Source organism: Anas platyrhynchos, chromosome 3 (assembly GCF_047663525.1).
Source record: "Anas platyrhynchos isolate ZD024472 breed Pekin duck chromosome 3, IASCAAS_PekinDuck_T2T, whole genome shotgun sequence".
Classification (NCBI taxonomy): Eukaryota; Metazoa; Chordata; class Aves; order Anseriformes; family Anatidae; genus Anas; species Anas platyrhynchos.
Window position 1 is genome coordinate 54,230,753 of NC_092589.1, and position 24,213 is coordinate 54,254,965.

The 24,213-nt window shown below is 34.2% G+C and overlaps 1 protein-coding gene across 1 annotated transcript in view; it reads left to right on the forward strand.

Annotated features, from left to right (window-relative positions):
- ESR1 (estrogen receptor 1) overlaps positions 1-24,213 on the forward strand; it is a 193,510-nt gene that overhangs the window by 102,626 nt on the left and 66,671 nt on the right. The window contains exons 4-5 of the mRNA XM_021275842.4: positions 6,393-6,583; positions 19,315-19,431. Coding sequence (XP_021131517.2) covers positions 6,393-6,583; positions 19,315-19,431 — 308 coding nt within the window. The remainder of the gene's footprint in view (positions 1-6,392; positions 6,584-19,314; positions 19,432-24,213) is intronic.

Here is a 24,213-nt window from a genome sequence, read left to right on the forward strand (position 1 = left end):
GAGAAATAGAGTGAAACAGAACTAATTTCTCAGTATTTACAAGATCTAGATCCATTTTAGCTTATTCTAAAGATCTTGGTTTGGTTTGGTTTGGTTTGGTTTGGTTTGGTAGGAATTCAGATTTCAGACCTGTAGAACAGTCAAGCAGATCAAATGTCTTTCCATTTTAAAGAATCACCCCACCACTACCCCCAAGGAAACTGCCTACATTGTTCAGAAAAATTGGACAAACTTCTCTGTTAGTCAAGGGGATCAATTGCAAAATAGTTAGCTTACATTTCTAAAACATGAAACACCAATCCAGGGAATGAGAATATGGGAAAATTAAATATTGAAAACATCCAAATTCAGATATTAAGCATCTGAATGGGCTCCCTGATTCTGCTATCAACTGAAACTCTGGAAAGTGTGGCTGGAGATGCCACAGACTGCATGGTGACTGTGCATAGGCATGCCTCACTAGATTTTAATGCAGTCTGAAGATATTAGTGGTAGATCTGAGAAAAATAAAATAAAATAAAAAGTGAAGGTTTAAGGATGAAAGGATGCTAAAATTTACTCCGACTTTTGCAAATACCCTTAGATAAATGTAGGATAATTTTTTTCAGACATGAAATCATAAATTCTGACATATCCAAATACAGTATGTCAGTCACTCACTTTAAAATTAATGTGACTTAAGGATGAAGAAAGAGAATTAAACCAATACCAAAGGAAATGTTTAATTTCATTGAATAAGCAGCTTTGATGACCTAAGAAGATATGCTTTTGTCTTCATGTTGAGAGACCTTGTCTGCAACAGTACCATTTGCTGGACAATACCAAACTATTTTCCTGATATTTTAGTTTAGCCATCAAATCAAAGCATTGATTTGCAATCCTTACAGAGACCTGAATTTCATTCTGATCCTTCTCACTCTATAGCTTATTTTTTTCACCTGAAAACAGAGATATTAACTTGAAGATGATCAGGGAATAATAAGCTGAGGATAATGGAGAAGAAAAGCTTGCAAATATATTAGTTAACTAAACCAGGCTAGGACACAGGCATGGGCATCAACATAACGTCTCTCACCACTTAATATTTTTGCATTCCCCAGGGCGGGGGTTGGCCTGGCTGAATAACCTTCTCCCAGGTTAGAGCTATGGTCATGCATAGCTCAGGTCAGAGCTATGCAGAAGTCTTCCCCCTTGGCAGCATAGCAGAAATCATCCTGTTTTGGGGAAGCCATGGACTAGGAATTGGCCAAACATAATCACCAGTGGGGGCTCAGACAGTGGAGGCTTCTGGTTCTAGGTCCCGTTGCTAGAACCCAACCTCACTGCTGTAACCCATCACATGCCAACAATGGTCTGGTTTGGGGTGACCTCCTGGGGTTCTGTGTAACCTAACATATCCCATGATTCCATCTGTCTGATACTCAACTCCACATGACACCTCTTTTTCTCCTTCTCTCTCCCTCTCTCCTACCCCCTTCCCCACCTTACTTCCCCTCCATCTTCAAGTTGCATTTAGCAAAATTACAGCCCTAGACATTTGGGGATACTCATTTCAAGCCAACATTTTCATTTGGAAAGCATTTTTTTTTCCAGATTCATTGGAGCTATTTTCTGAGAGTACAGTTTTGAGGCACTTAATGTGCAATTTTCTCTCTGTGTATTTGGTTGTTCCTACTGCAGTACTTCTCCTTGAAATGTCTTTTAAGTATCTTCAAGCATTTAATTCTTGGTAAATAAACTTTTATAAAAATTTTACACCATATGGAAATTCACATTCTAAAAGCAAGTTAATTAATTTCATACTGAATAAAATAATATTGTTAGAATAAGCCCAGTGTGTGGAAAGCATTGTTCCTGCTAGACCTTGGTTGCATTTGAACTGAGCATTGTTTCTGAGGCTTTTTACACTGGGGATTTCTGTCCATTCTGGTAAGAAAAAAATTAGCATCTGCAGATTAAATTCTCTTGCAGAGAGTAAATTCAGAAAACTAGTCTTTATCAGGGTGTCTTCTTTAACAGCTTAAAAAAATGTCCCCTTAAGAACCTCCCCTCCTATGAAATCTCTTGATTTCACAGAAAGCTGGGTTTATGAATAAATTGGGCCTTACCTCACTCTTGGCTGAATTGTGTACTGTGAGTTGGTCTAAATTCATTTTGCCTCCCAGTCAGTGTTATGATGCAAAAAGCAAGTTTACATTACAAAACTTTAGTAGCAACATGTACACGTTGCTTTTACCTTACAGTCAACATGGGGTTAAAGATCTCTTGGCTGCTTTAGAGTCCTGGATGATCAATGAATGTTTAAAGCAGAATTTTGTTTGCAAACAAATTTACTGAAGAGCAGATTCAATGTGACATAGGTGGAAAATAGAAAAATGAGCATGGAAGATCTTGTCCTGCTCTGTAGGTTCCAAAGATCTTTCCATTTTATATATCTGCTGTATTATTACATTTGGAAAAGAGCAGTAAATCATGTGCTCCCTGAGATTTTTTTGCTTTCTAATCTTTTCTGTTTTACTGGGGGCCTTGGATGGAGAGCTTTATCTTGGGTTTTCTTTCTTTTTTGATATATGTTTCTCTTTGTTAAAAATAGTTGACAAGAACTTCTGGTCTTTTCTGTTTTTGTTTTTATTGTTTGCATAGATTACAAAGGAAATTATTGAAAAGGTTCTGCTATTGTATTTTGGGAAGGACGGTCTTGCCAAAGTTATTAAAGTTGGGTTGGGTTGTTGCACTATGTTCTCCAGAAAGCTAACCGTTGAAACCTAACTGAAAACTGGATAGAGAGCAGACTGTTATTTTTTGTCAAGACACAGCGTCAGTGGTCTGTGATGTGCACTAGTTAGCAGCTGACTTCCAGATGAAATTTGAGATGTTATTTCGATTTAGCAATCTCTGAGTTATTGGGATCCTTTTTTCCCCAAAGGGTTGCTTCCTCATATCTTCAAATAAGTACTACAGTTGTGATAACACAAAGTCTATTACCAGGTCTCATTTCCATGGTTTAAATGGAAACGGGTGGCAAGCTGTTATTTCTGGTGAGGATGGGGCTAGGGGTTTTCTAATTTGCTTTTTGCTGTGGTTCACAAGAGCCTGAACATGATGATTTTGCAAGGCCAGTTTGCCTCAGTGTGGTGCTTGAGTGTCATGGATTTTGCTGGGTGTGGGGGTGTGAAAGCTGGCAAACTCCTTTGGATTTATTTCATTTTGTGAAGATTTGCATCATCAAAAGATTTACACTGGTCTTTCAACGTAACAAGTTTGTGAGGAGAAAGGCAATGCAGGTCTAAGTCAACTATGAAATGCAGGGGTATCATTGGCAGTCGTGAACAGTGGTATTATTCCCTTGTTTTTCTGTGATCCCTTGCACCACTGATCCTCTGTGTATTTACAGGAAACAAACTGTCTTACATGCCTCTGCCTCTAGATTTCTTCTAAAAATATGGCTCTGATTCTGTGAATGACAGCCTGTGGAGTAGACTACCCTCAGGCAGCATGATAAAATACTGCACCTTTTTTGTTTCTGTTTATGCATCTTTTATTTTTTTTTTCTTTTGTATTTTACAGTTTTTTTGGGGGTGAAATTTCTTATCCATTCTAGATAAGAGAAGCGCTTTGGTTGTTGTTGTTCCAGGAAAATTTTCAGTCATTTTTTATTATTATTAAATGATATTTGTTAGCCTTGTCTTGATCTGAGTGAAAACAAACAGTTTAAAAAGGTGAGCATTTGAATAAACTGGATGAAGTGATGACTGATATTCTTTGGTATTTCTTTACTCTATTTTGGTTTTACCTGTTGGTTGAAGTGTTTTGTTTTGTATGCAGCTAGGATTGCTTCAGGAAGTGGGTGGTGTTGGAAAGGTACTACATGTCCAGAGAAATGAAGTTGTTTTGGAACTTGAGAATTTCTTCATTTTAGCATTTTAATGTGCTTTTTAAAGTTAATTTAAAAGTTAGACTTTTATTTTTATTTCTTATTGATATGAATACTATTTTGGGAACCTTGTCTCATGTAACATGCATATTTGTAGCAGTTTTGAAGAAAATATTCACATTTATGAATATCTATGAGGTAGTCAGTCATGTATAACTACCAGAATAGTTTATTGATGGTAAAATTATACTGACAATTATCTTCCTGCTTGCTCTTTTACTTTAAATTGTAATATTTAAAATATTCTTGTAGTTATACACACCTAAGATATATTTTAAAAAATGTTTCATCTTGGTTAATTTAAAGTTGTACTAAAGGGATGGATTAAGTGATCTAGCTGCAGGCAAGAGGGAATGGGGCAGAGAAAATGAGAAACATCTCTGATTAGTGCTCAGTAGAAAAAAATAGTCAATTAAGTGAGGCACTGAGATAAAGCAAATTCAAAAGATGATTCAGACCTGGAGAAAAATAAGAAAACTATCTAGGTTTGGCAGGTTTGGAAAGGTAATTACATGTACCATATAGGTGTTGCATATATACTGATTTATTAATGATATATTTTTCACATTTTAACATCTTAAATAGGCAATGATTTATTATTATTATTATTATTATTATTATTATTATTATTACTATTACTATTATTATTATTATTGTTATTGTTATTATTATTATTTCCTGCCTACTTTGGTATACTCTTGTTGTCAGATTCTGAGATTTTCTGGTTTTCCCACATCACTAAAAACCAGGGTTGTGCCACATCAGCATTTCCGCATTTGCAGTTTCTTCCATCTTGCACAGGTCCTAAGGAAAACAAAAAATGTTAAAATGAATTTCCAAAAGTAGCTGGTATGTTAAAGAACTTTTGGTTTTAAAAATGTGGATTTTCTGAATGATGCCAGTAAAAGATTGTGCTGTCTAACATGGCACAGCCGTTTGTTTCTCCAATAACTGCTATTCATGAAAAACTGTTCAATGCAAGTATATCATATTTTGGGACAGAGAGTATATATATACAAAGTTTTCAGAGGATGGCTGGAAGCTCACATGAGATCATATGGGTGGCTTTGTCTGGTATAAAGCTTTCAGGAGACAGACTGTAGCAGGAGGTTTTGGGAAATTTTGCCTAGATGAAAGAGAACGGTTTAGTGTAAGAGTCATCAGAAAGCTGTAGGGGAGTATTAGTTTGGAGCAGGAGGTGCTGTTGGTGCCAGATGCCTCAGTTCATCAAAACACAGGAAGTTTTGCTGCACTGAAGAAGGTAATATGGCAAATTTAAGTATATGTGTATAAATCTGAAGTAGAGCCCTGTTTTCCTAGTTCAAAATCATGTTTGAGAAAAGATTGGAACCAAGGGGAGATACTAACTAGCAATTAAAACATTCATGATAAGTGGGTAATTACTGTAAACAGTAGGATTCTTCATGCTTTAACTGGTATGAGATTGTCAGATGCAAATGGATTTGTGTCTTGGACAATTTGTAGCGCAGACTCTTACTGCAAAGCATGTCATGTGAGAGCTGCTTACCTTCCAGGAGCAATCTCAGAGATCACTGCTGTTCCTCTTGGTAATTTCACATCCTCTCATCTCACTGTCCTGTTTACCAAGCCTGCAGCAACTACCTGTAATAACTTCTTACCAGATATGAATTCGTTGCCTATTCATGCTATAGATTTGTTCAGTTTTCATTCAGCGTTTCACATACTGCACATGTGGCTCTGTATATTACTAGAACAGAAATTCTTTGGCAAGAGCTTTTAATGTCTTCTGACTTTTCTTGTGGAAAAAACACTTCTTCATTTTTATATAAATTGCCTTATAATGAGAACAGGAATTATTTTATATGTTTGACAATATAAGGAAAGTTTTGATTTCTAATTGGGCAATAAGCCTTGAAAATAGCCTTGCAAAAGTGACTTGCAAATTGTGCTGCAAATATTAGGCAATTTTTGCTTTAGATTCTCAGACTCATTACTGCTACTGCAGACATGCTGAACCCTTGGGACAGGAGCAGGTACACATATTATTATTATTATTATTATTATTATTATTATTATTATTATTGTTTGTTTTCAATTTTTGGTGGGATGGTGGTGCTTTTGTAATATCCTGAGTATAACTGATTACTTTATCAAATAGCTTTTTTTTTTTTTTTTTTTTTTTTTAAGGTACAGTGCCTAGTAACACTTTGATATGTGAGAAATTTCTCTGTATCATATTAGTTCTTCACCTTTCCAATTAGAATAGAAAAGAAAGAGATACAAGGTCTTTTTTTTTTTTCTTTTTTCTTTTGGGGGGGAGTGGGGTGGGATGATCTCTTGTTTCAAAATTAGATGCACTCTTCTTTCTTCCTTGGTCTTTAGGAGTGGATGAGACCTAACAATGCTGAAAAAGTTTTTTTTTTTTTTTTTTTTTTGTTTTGTTTTGTTTTGTTTTGTTTTGTTTTGTTTTTAACAGGCCAAGCTCTGATAGCAGGCGTCACAGCATCCGAGAGAGGATGTCCAGTACAAATGAGAAAGGGAGCCTATCCATGGAGTCCACCAAGGAGACCCGGTACTGTGCTGTGTGCAACGACTATGCTTCAGGCTACCATTATGGGGTCTGGTCTTGTGAGGGCTGCAAAGCTTTTTTCAAAAGGAGTATTCAAGGTAATAAGCTGTTCAAGTGAGTCACCTTAACTGTTTACTCCTGAGGAAGCTAGCTGAGATTGCAGCCTGAGCCCAGGACAATGACATTTATTGGATTTTCATTAGGAGCTATTGTGTTCTCCCATATGTGTTTTGCTCTGTATTTGGTGAACGTTTCTAACAGTTATATATTATGTTGTTATGTAGCCCAAGATTAATGAGGGAAGATTAAAGCTTCTGTGCATTCATCTTGGTTTCTGTACGTCTGACTATGGAGGTAGTGAGATTTAATTTAAAAATCCATATTGGATCAAGAAGATCACTCTTTCAGTCTATGTATATCTCTTTTCTGTGATTAAGTTCCTAACGAAACTTTTTTTTTTTTTTTTTTTTTTTTTTTGTAATTCCTTGTCAGATGAAGATTAATTTGTGTTGGTTGATTTCTTGATCTTAATTCGATGTTCCATTAGCAAAATGCTTCAATCCAAACCTCAGCCACTTGCAGATCTGAGATGTCTTTTGAGACCCAATTTTGAAAAGGAATGTATCCTTGAAGAAATAATATTTGCATCTCCCAGTAAAGCAGGGCTTTGAACTATACACAGAATGATATAGTTTGCAGCCTTGCCATGGCTAAAAGAGTTCTGTGTAAAATGTCCACTGGATTAAAGGGCATTGAACAGAAACATCGTTAATTACTGTGACTAAGATAATTCTTGATTAAAATCCCTGGCATCTATGGAATGGCTATTTTTTTTGCTTTGTTCAACACAACTGAGTAAGAACAAAGTGTGATTCTACTGAATATCCTATGCAGTATCTAAGTGTTACTGTGACGATAAATATAAAACAATTTTCTTCCTTTCCAAATAAAAAGAAAACTAGCAAAGTGCTGTGCTTTTGTTAGGTTTCTATAGTTTTTTTCCATTCCCAGGTGATATACACATAGAGAAATTCCTGTAGCTCTTTTTTTGAAGTAAACATAGCAAAAAACAGTTTTTACCTTATATCACTAGGTGGGATTATTGCCTGTTTTGTACAAAGACTACCACCGAGTTGGGTTAAATAAGACTTCCAGCATTCAGCTCAAGAACTTTTCCAAGCTTATTGAAAAAAGTGAAAGATTGGCTGCAGGGTAGACATTGATGAAATGATTTGAATGTCAGTGATTAGTTAATAGTTACTTGTATTTCTGCTTTTCCAAATTCATCTAAGTGATTTGTAGGAAAGAGTGGTTACAGCCAGAGGTCAATAATAAGCCAGACCAGAGGGAGAAAGATGAAATGCTTTTCACTTAACATCAGAATGACATATTTAAACCTGTGAGGTAGGGACAACGGTTCCTTTAGTTGAGTGCTTTTTCATTTTAAGTCCTCTGACTGAATCAGAATTATTTCTAGAATTTTGGAATTCTGTACTTGAACTCGAATTGAACTAAGTCATCTTACCCAAAACACCTTCTTTTTAAACAGTTCTGTCTTCTTTCCTAGCTTCTATTTGTCATTTAGATCAATAGCAAGTAGACAGAATAAACTGCTTAATTTTGTGCCAGTGTAACTTGCTTGTGGGTGACCCATCAATAAAACAAAATTGAGTATTCTTATGTAAAGGTAAGAGTTAGTTATCAAATAACTGTGTGGAACAGATCTTCAGCTTTTGGCCTTTACAGATGAAGAAATGAGACTGCTTCACTGAGTTCCATAGCTCTACTTAAAAATTTTGGGTGATTCTTTCCTAGTGTCTATGTCTCTATGTGAATAAATCTTACAGTCCTCAACAACAGATCTGTTATCTGTTTGTGCTACAGTACATGCTAATTTGTAAATTTAGTTCTTGCTTCATTTACATGCTTTTATAATTTTTAAGTAGGCAGGCTTTAAAAATGTAAAGCTTAAATTTTCAGTGTCCCATAAAATGCTTTTCTTAATTATTAACTTATGCTTGCTCTAATTTAAGCCCATTCCTTCTTGCCCTATTCCTCATGAGCATGAAGAAAGTTTATTGCTACAACCTTTTACATAGTTGAAAAGTGTTATCATATCTTTTCTCAGTCTTCTAAGTCTTCATCTTTTTTTTTTTTTTTTTTTTTAGACTAAACAAACACAATTCTTTTTGCAGAACACGTTTTCTAGACTTGTCCCATTTGTTATGCTCCTCTGAACTTTCTCTAGTCGATCGACATCTTTTTTTTGACAGCAGCTATCGTAAGAAATGTCATCCACTGATATCAAGACAATCATCCAAGGATTTGAATACTTGTGAGAGAATTGTGATCTTTTGATCACAGATGGTATAAAAAACCCTCTAAAGGGATTTTAAAGTCATAGGTTCCCAGTCCTGATGAACTAAGGGAGTTTAGGAATTTCCTACATTATTTGGAAAAGATGTCTACTTTGGCAATTACATATTCTCATTGGACATGTATCCAATTTACAGGAATGTCAGTAATCTTTAGACTGCACATACGTGCAAAAACATGCCATTTACCTTTGAGATGATAATAATTTTAAAGAGATTGTGATTGGATATCTAGGAACAAATATTACTAATTTGTAGAAGAATATGTGGAGTAAATTTTTTATCTCTGTTGTATATATGACATATATTCCTAAAAAAGGGGAAAGAATTTTCTGGGAATCATATGATTTAACTGTATTGAGACAAATCGGACTTTTTTGTTGTTGTTGTTAATAAACAAAAGCAATATAGTACTTTTTGGGCAATTATTATTATTATTATTATTATTATTATTTGTATACAGAATGTGTAGAATGTCTTTAAATGCCAAAGAACCATGTTACTTTTGTTCTTTACTGTCCTGTATTTTCCAATATATGTATAGATACAGAGTAGACTGGCTATTTTTATGTTTCACATAGAGATTTCATAGGAGAATTGCCATAATGAAGATGGATGTTCTTAATACATTGTAGTCAAAACTACTATATGGTTCTTAATAGAACCACAGGAAAAAGTGAGTACAGACATGAATGAGCTGTATGGGGTAATCTGTTTTCCTCACTGTGTAATGTTATCTTCAGTGGTATGTTTGGCTTACCTATTTGCATAAATAACTACTAAAATTTTGTGAAAACTCATATCTACATTGGACCTTGCCAGAAATGGAGATGGATAGCTTCATTTTTATTTGTATCCAGAGGGTTTGGAATGGTTCTGGAGATATTTTGTGAATTTTAAATACTTTTTTTTTTTTTTCCCCAACAGTTAATGCTTAGAAGGCAACCTGAATTAGTACTTGTCTCTCAACTGTCTCTCAATATTTGCAACTATTCAATTTTCTTTAAATAGCAGATGGTTGGTGAAAATCTCAACTGCCTCCTGAAATTTCCAGTGTCAGTCCATTTTGTTAGTTTATGTCACAAAAGTGATTTGGGACTTTGTTTTGAGAAAACACAATGCAGACTGATATTAATGTATAAAGTTTTATGTGAGGAAAAAATTATATGACACCAAGAACATTGTGTTGCTTGGTGATAGAAGAGTGCTTTATTCTTTGCCCAGCATATGTAGCCTTCTGAAATGTACTTGGTCAACTGACTTGAATCCAGAGGCATAACGAGCAGTCACATCACAGCACGCTGTACTTCTCTATTAAAATATTTATGGATTTTAAGATCAAAAGGGGCCATTAGTTCATTAAGTCTGGTCTCTTCTCAATATAAACTTTATATGCTATCTATGTGCAGAGCCCAGTAGCTTGATGGAAGTAAATCTTGATCTGTCAGCTCAGGAGCTTTTGTATGATGATTGTTTATTCTAATAAACACCTGCTAAAAAAAATCTATTTAACTTGAATTACTTTGGCTTTTATATCACATCCACAGACTAGTCTTAGTACCTAGTATCTCGTCCCTGTGGGAGGTTCTCACAACTTAAGTTGTTACAGTCAAATTACCTTGATACCTTAAGTAAACAGAAGTGCTTGAGTCACTCACTGTATATCTTTCTATTTTCTGAATCAATTCCTTTGTCTTTAGACTTTTTCTAATTCCCCCATAATAGCCTCTTTAAAATCTAGATATCAGAATTGGATGAATTGTTTCAAGATCAGCCTTACAAATGCCATTTACAAATTAAAAATCCCCTTGTGACTCACACATTCTTTTCCCCTCCTTCTAATTCTATCGTTATTTAGATAGCCACCAAAGGGACAGGAAAAAATTAATCTTAACATTTCTGACTAGTATTCAACAAATGCCTGTATTTAAGGGACTAAGAACCTGCCATGGGGGAAAAGGAATTTGGAAAACTGAGAGGTAACTCTACATTGAAGGATATATTGATTTGAGAACTGTCAAAGTATTCTAGAAATCCCCATTTGTATTTTCATGTCATAAGGTCTTCTGTTTTTCTTTTTTTTTTTTTTTTCAGGTGCGCCTTCTCTGCCTTTTCCTCACAGATGTATATTCAGACAAAAATCTGGAAAGTTTCACAAATATTCAGTTAAGAATTACTGCTTGATGCAAAGCATCAAGCAAGAATAGGCTGGCAAATGAGAATGTATGAATTGCCATGCTGAGGAATTGCAGAGGATTGCCATTAGTGTCTTGAATCACAGAGATATAGTTGTCTTTGAAGTGCAGGAATTCTTGAAGCTGGGAAGTATTTTAGTTGTGTGTCTTGAACATCAATTGTAGTTAACTGTTATGCCTTGTGAACATCAAGTAGGAGAGTTTTGGCAGTAGTCTAGGAGTGTTATCAATTGTTTTAACTTCACAGTGATAGAGCTGTGCTCTATTCAAAGTATGTAGTTCAAATTTTAGTGCTAGGAGTGGTAGTAAGACACACATATTTTCATCTGAGTTGGGGAGAAGACTTTCTCTGGTAAAGCATGCCTAATAAGTGTATGGTTAAGTAATGCTGCAGTGCAGCAACTGACATATTGCCAGTTTGAGGAGGGTGTTCTGAAATCTTCCCTATAACTTTCTATTATTACGTTCTGTTTTCATGGTATTTTTGTAATCTGCTTGATAACAGTTGCAAATTCTGTACTGATCCTGCAGCCAAGAAGACAGAAACTCCCTAATAAGACTGTATGCTGATTCTATGAGTTGTCAGTAGAAAGAGCAAAGCTATAGGACATAAGCCTAAATGAGACTTGCAGAGGCAAACACAGCCTATAAACAGGGACTGCGGACCACTATCTTATGTCAGGGTGGAAAATACACAGTTCCAGTTTCAGAGGTAGGTGAATGCTAGAAGTTCAAAGTCCAAAAAATGTGTATTTGGAAAGACCAGAAGGGTTTAGGCGTCATTGTGACAGTTCTAAACACCTGTGATCAGCCCGCTTCATCTGGAACTTTTTTTGTTTTATTTTTTGTGTTTTTAATATATGTTTTCTAGAGCCTCTTGAGTTAAATACATGCTCTGGCTGTTGCTCCCTAATGCGTATTTTGAATATCAGAATCCTAATTAATAGTGATCTTGTTACAGAAACTTGGGTGTTAAAAAGTAAGTGTCAATACTTTTTTCCTAGTCAATGACATTTGAAAGTGGTAGTATTCCAGTGAGTTTTAAATGCTACATTCAGCATAGATATGGCAGTGATTTAAGATGATTGCATCCAAGATGTTTCCTTATTTTTCATGGTCTAAGCAAATCATTGGGCTTCAGTGAACCTTGAGCCCTAGTCCATTTTTCTGTCCTGTGATAGGATCAACTATTGCTGATTCCTTATATATGTTTGTTTAGTTGCTTCCTTAAAACCTGTACCCTGATCCATTTAACTCTCCTCGTCTCCAAAGGCTACTATGAAATTTGAATCTTCCTTCCTGCAGGTTAAGCTCATCTTTTAATCATTTATAAACGGTTATGGGTTCTTCCTCCACCAAGACCAAAACTTTCTCCATCCTAGACAAAATTCCTAGCACTTGGAGACTGTACTTAATGTAACCTGTATTATTAGCTTTAATGGTGTTTTACTTCCGCTGGAATATTATGTTTGATTGTTGTGTCTCATCAAGCAACAAAGTAAAATTAAAGAGTATTTCATGTTGCAAGTATTTCAGGAATATTTAATTTGCAAATATTATTCCTAGCTCAGTTCTCGGCCTGTCAGCAGTTCAAAATATTCACCATATTCACTAAGGAAAACAAACAAACAAACAAACAAAAAACAGGAAGAAAAATAAAAGAGTTTGACATTTACAGATTACAAGAGGACATGCTTTTGTGTCCATCAGGAAAGTGCTTAACTGTTTCATTTGGTTTCAGAGGATGTGAAAGAAAATATGTTTTTGTAATGTCATTTAACTTGTATGGGTCTACTGATTTAAACTTATTCCATAAATCTCTCTCACTTGAACTTTCAGACTTTCTGCAGGTTAAGTCTATCCTTTGCATTCTCTTTGGAGAATATAATAACTCTAAATAATTAAAGTTTTATTATATTTTATTTTATATTTTTTATTTTTATTTTTATTATTTTTTATTTTATATATTTTATTATATATTATATAATTAATCTATCTTAAATAAGAACTCTATTAGAAGTGCATGAAGTGATATAATTTATTTCCAAAATGAGACAAAAAACTTTGTGGAAGTATTAGTAGTAGTTCAGGGTTACTGTAAAAAAGAAAAAGAAAAAAAAAAAGAAAGAAGAAAAGAAAAAAGAAAAAAGGCCTCTGAGTTAGAATGGCAATTATCTGCTGGAATAATTTAGTAACAGTTCTAGAAGATCTCTAATTGTCTGCATTCTTTGTGTAAGATTATATATCTCTCAAAGACTTGATTTTAGTTTAGTTACAAATTATTGAAATAGTTGGACTTCCTTTGTTATAAATAACACAGGTACTCCCCACTCTAAAATGTGGCTGGAGATATGTAGGGCAACAGACTAAGTTATCTTTGTTGACCCATCTGAATATCAAATGGATGAATATAGTATAGAGTATGGATGATATTAGAATGTAAGCAACCCAACGAGCACATATCAGTGTTCCATATCAATAAATGAAAGAGTAACATAGCTAGGTTTTATTTTGTATGAGAATGTGGTTCACACGCAGCAAAGGGATTTTGTTGGAGTGCTCTTGTTAAAGATTTATATGATATATTAACAAAATAAATGACACTTTCTTTTACAGGGGGGTAACTCTGTGGATAAATACACTACAGCTCTTTGCAAATGTTACATTCAGTTACCAAGGATCCCAATATAAAGTAAGACCAGCTAAACTTATTCAGTAGGTCTCATGAGAATCCAAAACATACCTGGAAAAAATAGAGCTATGCTAATTTTCCTGTTACCAACAACCTATTGGATTTTAAGTGCACAAGAATAATTTGCAATTGTTTTTACTTTTTGGCCTCATTAGTTGTGGGAGTTTTCTGTAGCAGAATTCCTCCTCTTCCCAGTTTAGATCAAATAAACTGAAGCTAAAAAATGCCTGAGATATCATTCCAAATCTACAGGAATAAGATGTTCATGGCATGCCTGTGACTCTTTCTGAAAATTGTTTTTGTCTCTGCAGAGACCATATTGAGATGGTTGTAAGTAATACAGTGTGGGAATTTTTCTTTTAACAGCTGTTATTTTAATCATGTTCCAAGGATTAAAAACAATTGTGATTTATCAGATAAGGAAACAGAAACTATATGTCACACTCCTTGTCAGATTTTGTAGAGATTTGGATCTAGATTAGTGTATTTTTTATATGTCTTTAAGAAAAAACATGCTTCCTATTTTATTATCTTTTCTAAAATTAAAAAAGGCAGGAATGGAGTTGGGGTAGAATTAGAATTCGCATACAGTCAAAAGCCTGAAATAGTAGATGAAACATCAATTCAATTTTTAGAGCTAAGACCAATAAGAAAACCTTCAAAATCATCTACTGGGGTAGAAAATACAATTTTACATTTATATAGTTATACAGCTAAAATAGTGTTTTACTTTTTATATGTTACTCTTTCTCAATGTATATGTTCACAAGTTACTGAATTGGTGAGATGACAACAGGTATAGTATGTTCAAACAGTGTCTCTTCTCATTCTTCTTTTTTTTCATTTATCCTGCTAGCTGAATAGTATATGGAAAGGATAAAGGAAAGATCAGTATCGTAATCATTTCACTTTCACTTGATTTAACTGCTCATGTTAACAGTACTATACATATGTGAAGACCAGAAGATTCCACTTGAAAATGAACATTCAGTTCATGGCATAATACAGGATATATAGAAGAATATATAGATTTTGACCTCTACTCCTTTCTCATTCTTTAGTGGCTCTGTGATCCTTCTGTCAGAGATGTGTGTAGAAGGAGGACTTCCTTACAGGATGCATAGAAAGTATATTTTACAATCTAGGCCCTTTTCCTTACTGTATTGTATAGAAATGCCTTGTGTATTTAAAAACAGAAAATTATTCATCTTCTCAGCAGGGCTGGGTAGTTGCTAAGAGAACCTGGGTTCCAAATCCAAAGACCTTGCTGAGGGTAATCAAGCTGTGAATGTGAGTGTCTGTGCTTATATAGGAATTAGGCATAACCTTCTGTTCTTTTGCGATTCCTGTTAGGACAGACCAGGATTTAAAAATCAATATGGTGTTTTATTGAGGCACTTTAACATAAAATTGGTATAACTTTTTATTTTACATTTAACATTTGTTCACATGGGGTTAGCATATACAATTATACTATTGTCCACGTGCATTTTTCTTACAGTTTATGAAAATTTTCTTCTTGCTGTTGAGGCTATTCTTTCTAAGGTTTTATTTTCCTGAAACCCAGTCCACCAACTCATCACTCTGTTCTTTGATTTGTACTTTAATGTGTAGATAAACACACCATAGCCTTCATTTCACCTGCATTTATGAAATTCTGCTAATTTTACTATCAGAAGAGGATCATAGAAAAACTTGGTGCTTCCAGGTAATGGCTAAGCTGTCAGAAGCCTTAAGTAGATAGGTAAATAAAGTTGAAGAGATTTGTGTGATGTGAGGATTGAAATTATAAATAAATAAATAAAATGAAGAGCACATGTCAGTAAAATGATAATAATACTCACTAGCTTTGTTTGAAATGTACAGTGTGTCAATTCAACTACATCAGTTTAGGATTCATACAAAATTTACCTAACTAAAAATGTTACTTTATTGGCTTTGTACAATTAAGTGCCATTTAAGCATTCTTAAGCTGACATGTTAACATGTTGGTTGCTTTTGATGCATTTTGTTTATACTTCTGTACTGCTTAAACTAATCATGCCCTTAGGCTAGTCTTGATGGTTATTGAAATATAATATTGAACTGCCTGTTTCTGTGTAATGCTAATTAATGTGAATATATTAATAGGACCCTAATTTCCATCTTTCCTGGTCCAGGACAACATGGAGTCATGTCGTGAAAGATGCAATTCAGTGAAATGCTCAAACTTAGCCTTAGCCGTATACAATATGCTGGGAATGCTAGCTAGAAGTACACAGATGCTTAAATGCTCTACTGAATGTAGTAACACTTAACTTTAAAGAAATATGAAGTGTTTTGCTGACTGAAACCCTCACAGATAAATCTTCCTCCCACTCTGATTCAAGCATGCTCTGCTGTTGCATACACCACATGTACTGTGAGAGCCCTTAGACTAAAAGCTATGTGAGCTACGTGGAGATTAAACCAAGGTCATATATATAATAGAGGGGCTCTACTCTAGAAAACTCAGTGCCTTTATTTTTGTGTAGACTATCTAGTAATTTATTTTCAAAAAACAAAAACAAACAACCAACCAAACAAACAAAAAAAACAAACAGCAAAACAGTAAAGCCAAGTGCTTCCATTTATAAGTATCAGTGATCACCAAGGACATTTCTTCCTCTCAGTATTTCTGTGATACCAATTATCCAAATGATCTAATTAGTCTCTCCTGTAGCCTGTATTGTTGTTTGGATACCACAAAAATGTGGTGTTAGGGCAGTTGAGCACCTGTTAATGTGACCCACTGTCAGGTTAATGATTACTGCCAGTGAGAAATCCCTTCTAATATGTCAGATTGTTCAGAATCGGCTTTGCCAAGAGATGAGCTTTAAGGATAAAATGAAAATTAGAATAATTAAAAGACAATACACCTTGCAGCAGATTAATTAAGTTATATTACTTAAAACTATGAGTAATCTTTGAGTTTTACCTATTCCTTAGTTGTGTTCTACCTTTTCCTATTCCATCCCACCCCAAGCTAGACTGTACCACTCTTCTCTGTTCCTTGGAAAATAAACTTCCTTCCTCATTTCCTGTGACCGAGTCTGATGGTGTTGTCAGGAAGCTGTAAATGGTCCTGCCTTCCTTCCTTCGTTTCTGTCCTGTTCTGCCCTTATTTATTTCATAATAATTTCAACTGTATACTCTAATTATCTAACATTTTCTCCAAGTTGCTTATGTTTTTTTCTAGTCTTCTGAAGACACATTCGTTCAACTAAAACAAAAATTGTGAGAAATATTAAATGCACCATCTTCCTACCAGGCTTACAGCTAATATAAAGTCTAAACATTTACATTACCTATGGCAGTCATAATCAGAAGAATTATGTTATTCACACACATCTTTCTTTTTGTTGGCATTCAAAATTTTACAGGTTTTATCTTGTGAAGTTGATCAAGCACTATGGAAGAAGAATGTCTAAGGTGCAGGTTGTGTGCATGAAAACAGACTAATTAAGCTAAACTCTAAAACATATATTTAAAATATAAACTATGGAAACAAGGTATCATGAATCCCATTAATTCCAATGGGGACTGTAGCTTGATCACAGTCAGGATTATTTTATATATTATTCTACAAACTATAAATCCATTCCCAAAACATAATAGTTTGCATAAGGAGATCTGGGTCCAGAGAAAATTGATAGGTTATCACCCACATAAACACTGTGAAAAGAATGACCGTCCTGTTCATAGTGGTTCCACTAGATTTTTGCATAGTCACCTTTTTTAAAATAAATAAATAAATAAATTGTTGAACCTTATGAGCATCAGCTGGTACAGTGAACATGGTACAGCACATCTTCAGCTTTGACCTAAGTGGGCCATTTATCTGCTTTTCTTATACAGAGTTAAATGATATTCTGAATGACTTTCTGAATTCAGAGCCTGCAGTAATTCCATTTGTGAAATTACCTTTTAACTTCACTAGGATGAAGATCAGATAGCCTGTCAAAGCTATCCTTCATTTTAAAAAAGATTAATTAATGTTTTCAGTCTTTCTTTCCCTTATTTCAGAACTCAGCTTATAAGACAAGGCTGGCGGTTGAGGACAGGTGCTATAATTTTTTTTTTTTGCTGCTGTTTAGTGTGATCTAATAAAAATACATTTCCATGAAAATAGAGCTTTACCTTTTTGTTCCCTTTCCCTGTAGATACTGCATTTTTATACTGTTGTGGCTGTTTTCTTTCTGTCTTGATTTTTTTTTTCTTATATGTGAAATGTTTTGAATTAGATATAGAACAGTCTGTATCATACCAGAGGAACTGAAAATTAAAATGCTCTTTCATGCTGAGGTTGGGCTGAATTTCTGTTCTCTCTCTTTATCTCAGTCCTGGAGAACTCAGCTTTTTCCAGTCATATACCATTCTGTAAAGTAGAGTTAACAAATAATAATTCTGTCTGTTTGAGGGAGTATGTAGTCAGCTGTCACCATATTAACAAGTTTACAGTTTGGCTGCTTATTTTGATTGGATCCCAGTTTTGTAGCATTAGAGAGCAGATGTTCCTGGAGTAATCTGATACTAATTTTTACTCCATTTTCTAATTTGTAGTCAAGGATAGATGATTTGATGAGACCAAGGCCTCTGTCAAGCCTCCACCCTACTCTACCTCAAGCTGATCCCTTGACCTGAAAGAAAGAACAAACAGTTCTGCAGTAAAATTGTTTCATTGTGTACTGTACCTTAGTTGTGTTTAGATGAATACCAAGCACCAATAAGATCATTTTGGATAGTCTTCTTATCCTTGCTAAACTTCATCTCTAGATGGAATTTAATAGAAAGCTTGAGAAAATATTTGATACTTCTTTTTAAGGGAAAATTAGATTAGAGGTTTGTTGGCAGTAACAAATTATGGTATGCTGAAAATGTTTGTAGCAAGAACTGAGGTGCAGAGCCTAATAAATGAGGAAGTGGATCTCTGAAGGAAAAGGTACTGGTACCAAACTTAGTTGCACCACATGGTAATTTAAGAATTTTGTAATGACAGAAGTGAATAAGAAGTGAATTAGAGACTGATTTATCCCTGATATGCAAGTAAATTAAAAGGTGTTGCTTTTAATTTTATTTATTTATTTAATTTCTAAATTGTCCTGAATTTTGGTAGTTATCTAAAAAAAGTTCTGTGGATAAGCCTTTTTTATTCTATAAACCTATGATCATTTTGTGCAGTATATTGCTTAAGCATGAAAGCAGGCAGATGGACCAGACAACATTGTATTTCTGAGGCTACAAAGAAGGAAGTCAAGTGACTTGTTTATAATTATCTATCACCTTTTGTGATTGTTCATTTTTAAAAGTTATTCCATAGATATTTTCATTTGTGTTTCTAATAGTACTTGTAAAGAACTTATGAATAAATAAATTGTGAATATGTTAGCTTCGCTAAGATCTTTTGTGATAGATTATGATAACTGAGATGTTAGATGCTGTACTAAATACTCAATGAAAAATAAGATAAAGTATTATAGGCAGTTTTGTAATGTCTGTGATTTGAGACTGTGTATAACTGTGTCCTTACTTTCCCTCTGTTTTTCCAGGGCACAATGACTACATGTGTCCTGCTACTAACCAGTGCACTATTGACAAGAACAGAAGAAAGAGCTGCCAAGCCTGCCGACTAAGAAAATGCTATGAAGTGGGAATGATGAAAGGTGGTATGTACACAGCAACCAACAAATCCTCAGCATTGGTGTCTGCCGTCCTGTTTTTTAATTCATTGAACAGATGATATGGTTCCTAAAGCAGGGAGCAACTATTTTATTTGATCTGAAGCTTATTAAATCAAAGAGCAATTAAATAAAAGTAAAAACATCCCAAATCCTATGCTATTATTCTCAGCCAAATTTTGCATCAAAACTTATAGGAACATGGACTTTGGTGGACCTGTGATTCTTCTCTTAGTATTTTTGATGCATGATTATTTTTGCTTTTTCTCTTGTGGTAGACACCAGATTGTGATGAATGAAATTTAACCCAAGATTTTATGGCATTTTGCTGTTCAGTGTGAAAAGCACTAATAATCTCAGATCAGTCCATATATGTTAAAACAAACTTGTGAATTATTTGATACTTATTCATTTAGTTCTGGAAGGGAAAGTAAAATAATTTATTCCAGTACTGTACATATATTGTAGATGTAAATTAATTTCAACAAATCCGAAATGTTCATTTATTTTGTACAAACTGAGATAGGTGCTGCTTTCTTGAAAGATACTTACTTACTAATGATATCAGAGAAGAAGAATTAGACACTGAATGCTCAGGCTGAAGTGGCACACCAGTGAATTACTTCATAAAGTTACATAGTGTTAAACTTTTGGAGTTAAAATTAGAAATATTTGACAATACTGAATAATTGACACAGTGTGTTCTTAGATGGAAGAGTTCTTTTCGTAACATAGTTTTGGATTGATCATAATACCTGGCTTTCTCCTCTGTTTTACAGCACTACATATTTGTCAAAAGCAGACAGAAGGTACCAACTCTTACTGCTTTTGAAAAAGTCAAGCCCCTTACATCAACATATACATGTAAGAATAGGAAGTCATAGGGTTTCATAAGATAAATATTTTCTCTAAAGCAGAAGAAAACCTTGTAATAAAAATTCCAGATTGTTTTTATTAATGAATAGTATTCATTAGCTTTATCCAAATTTATTTTTACATGAAAATTTAGCAAAATACTAAAGGATTAGAACCCATGTCTTATGTTAGGAAGGGGATAATTGTTAAATTATAGATTGGTTCTCCCTTTTGTGGCACACCTGTTTACTTATTCCAAGAAAAATCAACTGTGTTGGGGGTAAGAGTGAAGTCTACTTCACTATGTTTATCCTTCACACAACAAATGGTTGTTTTTAAGTCCACTCAGTCCAGTCAGAGTAAGCCAGGTTTGGGAATCCTGGGAGAAAGAGCAGAAGGAAAAGATTAAAGGTGTCGTTGTGCTTTGATGTTAAATATGCATTTTTTTTTTCTCAATTCAAGAGCTGAGACTGATTTTGTTACTCTCAGTTTAGTGATGCAAACAGCTGGAAGGCATCAAAGCTCTTTTAAGACTGTAGACATTTATTTTTCATAAAATTGAGTTTGCAGATCCAGAGTTTTTTTGCTTCATACTGGTGGATATTCTTAAAAGTCAAATCTATATATTGCCTGCTCCTACTTCAATATTGCATTGAGGTTCGTTACTGGTTCATAGATGAGAGTCTAAGAATATGCGTTTTATGAAGGCTGTGAAAAATTTCTTGAACTCCATCAGTTGCAAGTAATAAATCTGGCATGCCTGCAGATGAAATATTCAAGTAAGGTAAAGTTATGCAAGATGAAGCAAAGCAAGGTTCTGCAGGATTCATTACAGTAACCCTGTATTGTCCAACTAGCTATGGGAGAGAGAAATTATTTTCTCCAGATATTGCTTGATAATTGTCATATTGTCTCTCAGATGTAGATAAAGGTTAAGTGCATGTTCTTGGTATTCCATCCAGTTAGCTTTGATTTTCTTTTTCCATTTTTTTGTTTGTTTGTTTGTTTTGTTTTCCTTGCGGAGATGTCTTAAGCTTTTCTGTTGTAATAGTTATCTTACAATGTTTCTCTTCATCACTTTTGAATCACACAGCGCTGTGGTTAACTCAAGTTCCATATTTTCCTTTAATAATTCATAATTGTCTTGTAATATTTTTTAAATTGAAATAATCTTGTTTTGTTCATATGGAAGAATTTGTCTTGTTGAAAGGACTAGTTCTATCATGCATTTGAAAAGAAAAACTCTTTTCTGTCAGATTTCACTTTTATATTTACCTCCATAATTGTTACATGCTTAGGATGATAAACATTTTAGAAGGTATACCTTTTGAATAATTCTGAATATAGTCTGTTTTCTTTCTTCACTGAATTAATCTTTTTTTTTGAATATATTGCCAATGTTGCTAGGTTGTGACTTCATCTGTCATTTAACTTCTGAACAATAGCTGATATTGTTGAGTTACAGTACCAACAGGAGAAGCTAGATAAGTTCCTGATTAATTGTTCCTGGTTAATTTGAAACATAAATTATAAGCTCTGGTTTCTCAGGTTTAAATCCTGGAAAGTCATCTAACTGAATGCAATATTAAAAAATTCATGTAGCATTATTTTTAATAGAGTGGACACAGTTGAAATGTGTTTTTAAGGCTTCATTTAGAAGAATGCAGGCTTCAAGTGGGTCTTGAGCTCTACTGTAGGAACATTTACTTATGAGGTTGTGTGGAAATTTAATAATTCTTTTCACCCAGCTTTTCTTTGGTCTTTCAAAAACTTCTTCCAATACTGAAGAGCTATTTTATTTCTCTCCTCTTGTGTTTGCAAGTGTTTCCTTCTGCATCCATTATTTCATTGCTTTGAGAGACTGATAGATTCTCTGGTGACATAGCATATGAAGCAAAGTTTATAGTGAGACAGAGTTTATAGCTGTTATATTTTGTCCAAATACTTCACTCCTTTTTTCTGAATAAGCCAAAAAGACCATAAAATCATTTGTTAGTATTTAGACTGTGCAGCCTTGTGTTTGTATATGAGGATATAGCAGTCACATGGAATAAGCTTTTTGTCATGTGCCTTTTTGTTTTGGTTGGGTAACAGAGAAAAATAGCTTTGCTTTTGTATATGATCCTCTGATACATTTATGAAGATTGATTTTGTTCTGCTTTTGGTGATTGTATGGTAACTTAATATTTCACAATGTGTGGGGTCCTGCAACACACCCCCAGACTCCAAAAGGAGTATTTACAGTAGCAGTACATTAGCAGTTGCAGTCCTCCAACTGCAACTACAGCAGTTTTCACAGCAGTTGCAGAAACTCCAACTGTATGTATAATTCAGGTAATCTCTGCTCCAATATAAACTTAGTTCTCCATTACTTTATTGTTTTAATGACTTTTTAATGGCTTAGCTCCAAAGGGTCTTATTCACCTGACTTTAATTATTACCTGTCAATTAAATATGTTATAGTTTGATAAATAGATGTGAATTTCTAGTTATTAAAATGCTACATTCTTCCTCTTCTTTCATGTGTGATGATGCAGGTGCCCTATGGGATCAGAACAACAGGGTGCTGATGTGGCTATGAAAATATTCACTGTAATGCTAAATGCTAGATCCTTTTTGAAGAATCAATTATTATACCTGGTAAGGTATTTTTAATGACTCTGAGAAGTACATGATTCTATCAGCTGGTATATGCTGATGGCTTCCCAACTTCAAGACATATTACATATGGTGATCAAGGATTGAGAGCTCATTTACTATGTCCAAATGGTGATCATGAATATGATTACGGGTATTTATTGTTTTGGAATAGCTTGAATTTCATATTGTCTAGAGAAGATTCTCTGTTCAGAAATGTCATTTCTCTGGACTATGAAATCACAGTGTATTTGAAACCTATATCCTCCAGTGCTGCCCAAACAGGTTATCTGAGAAGACTTCAAAGATTACTGCAGTACAGTCCAGAGAATAAAAGTCTGTTTGATATAGCAGTACGCTATAACCACAAGTCAGGTGCCTATAGAAACATTCATTAACTTCTAGAAACAGGGAGGAAAAAATATTCCTCTTTTCAGGTTTTCTCTTACATTCTGTTGAACCAGGTACCCAGCTGTAACCATAGGAGAATTCAGTCTAGTTCAGTGTGACAATGTTACTTAAGTTTTTTTTTTTTTTAAGTTAACATTTTACAGTGAAATAAAAAGCACTTGGCAAATTTGCCATCCCCTTTTTCATTACTGATTTTTCATTTTTAAATGGAGAGAGCTACATGTATACTTCCTTGATGAGTGCTATATTTTTACATGTTAAAAAACAAACAAACAAACAAAAACAAACAGCAAAATGAATAAATAAAAATAAAAGAAAAAAAGAAAAGGTTTGAGAGTTATTAAAATCATTCTCAGAAGCACAGGTAAATCTATGTCTGATGCAACCACTGGAATGGCTCCAGACTTTCTCGTTTTCCACATAATTATCTTTTAATGAAATATTATATCAAAAATAGAAATTAGTGAATGAAGGCAAATGGATTAACAACAGGAAGCTATTTTGGCTTGTCTGAGGAGAACCTTTATGATATTTATTGGACATACTGTTCTGTACTGAGCCAAATAACTGTGTAGGTGGGGCCTGATAAATGTACGAGGAAAAGTAAGTTTTTAAGATGTAATTGATGGGCTGAAAGCATATACTTAAGCAGCATTTGAAGCAAAGTTTTGTGAGCTTAGAGCAGCCTCTTGGAAAAGAAGATGGAGTGGAAACCTGGCTTTTTAGTGAAATGTTTCCTTCTCCCCACTGTACAAATGCAAAGTGGATTGTTGCCACTGAAATATAATATTGCATTGCTCTGCCTCCAAAATAAGAAAAAGAAAACATTATTATGAATACTTTTGCAAATATATTTTTTCTCTTTCT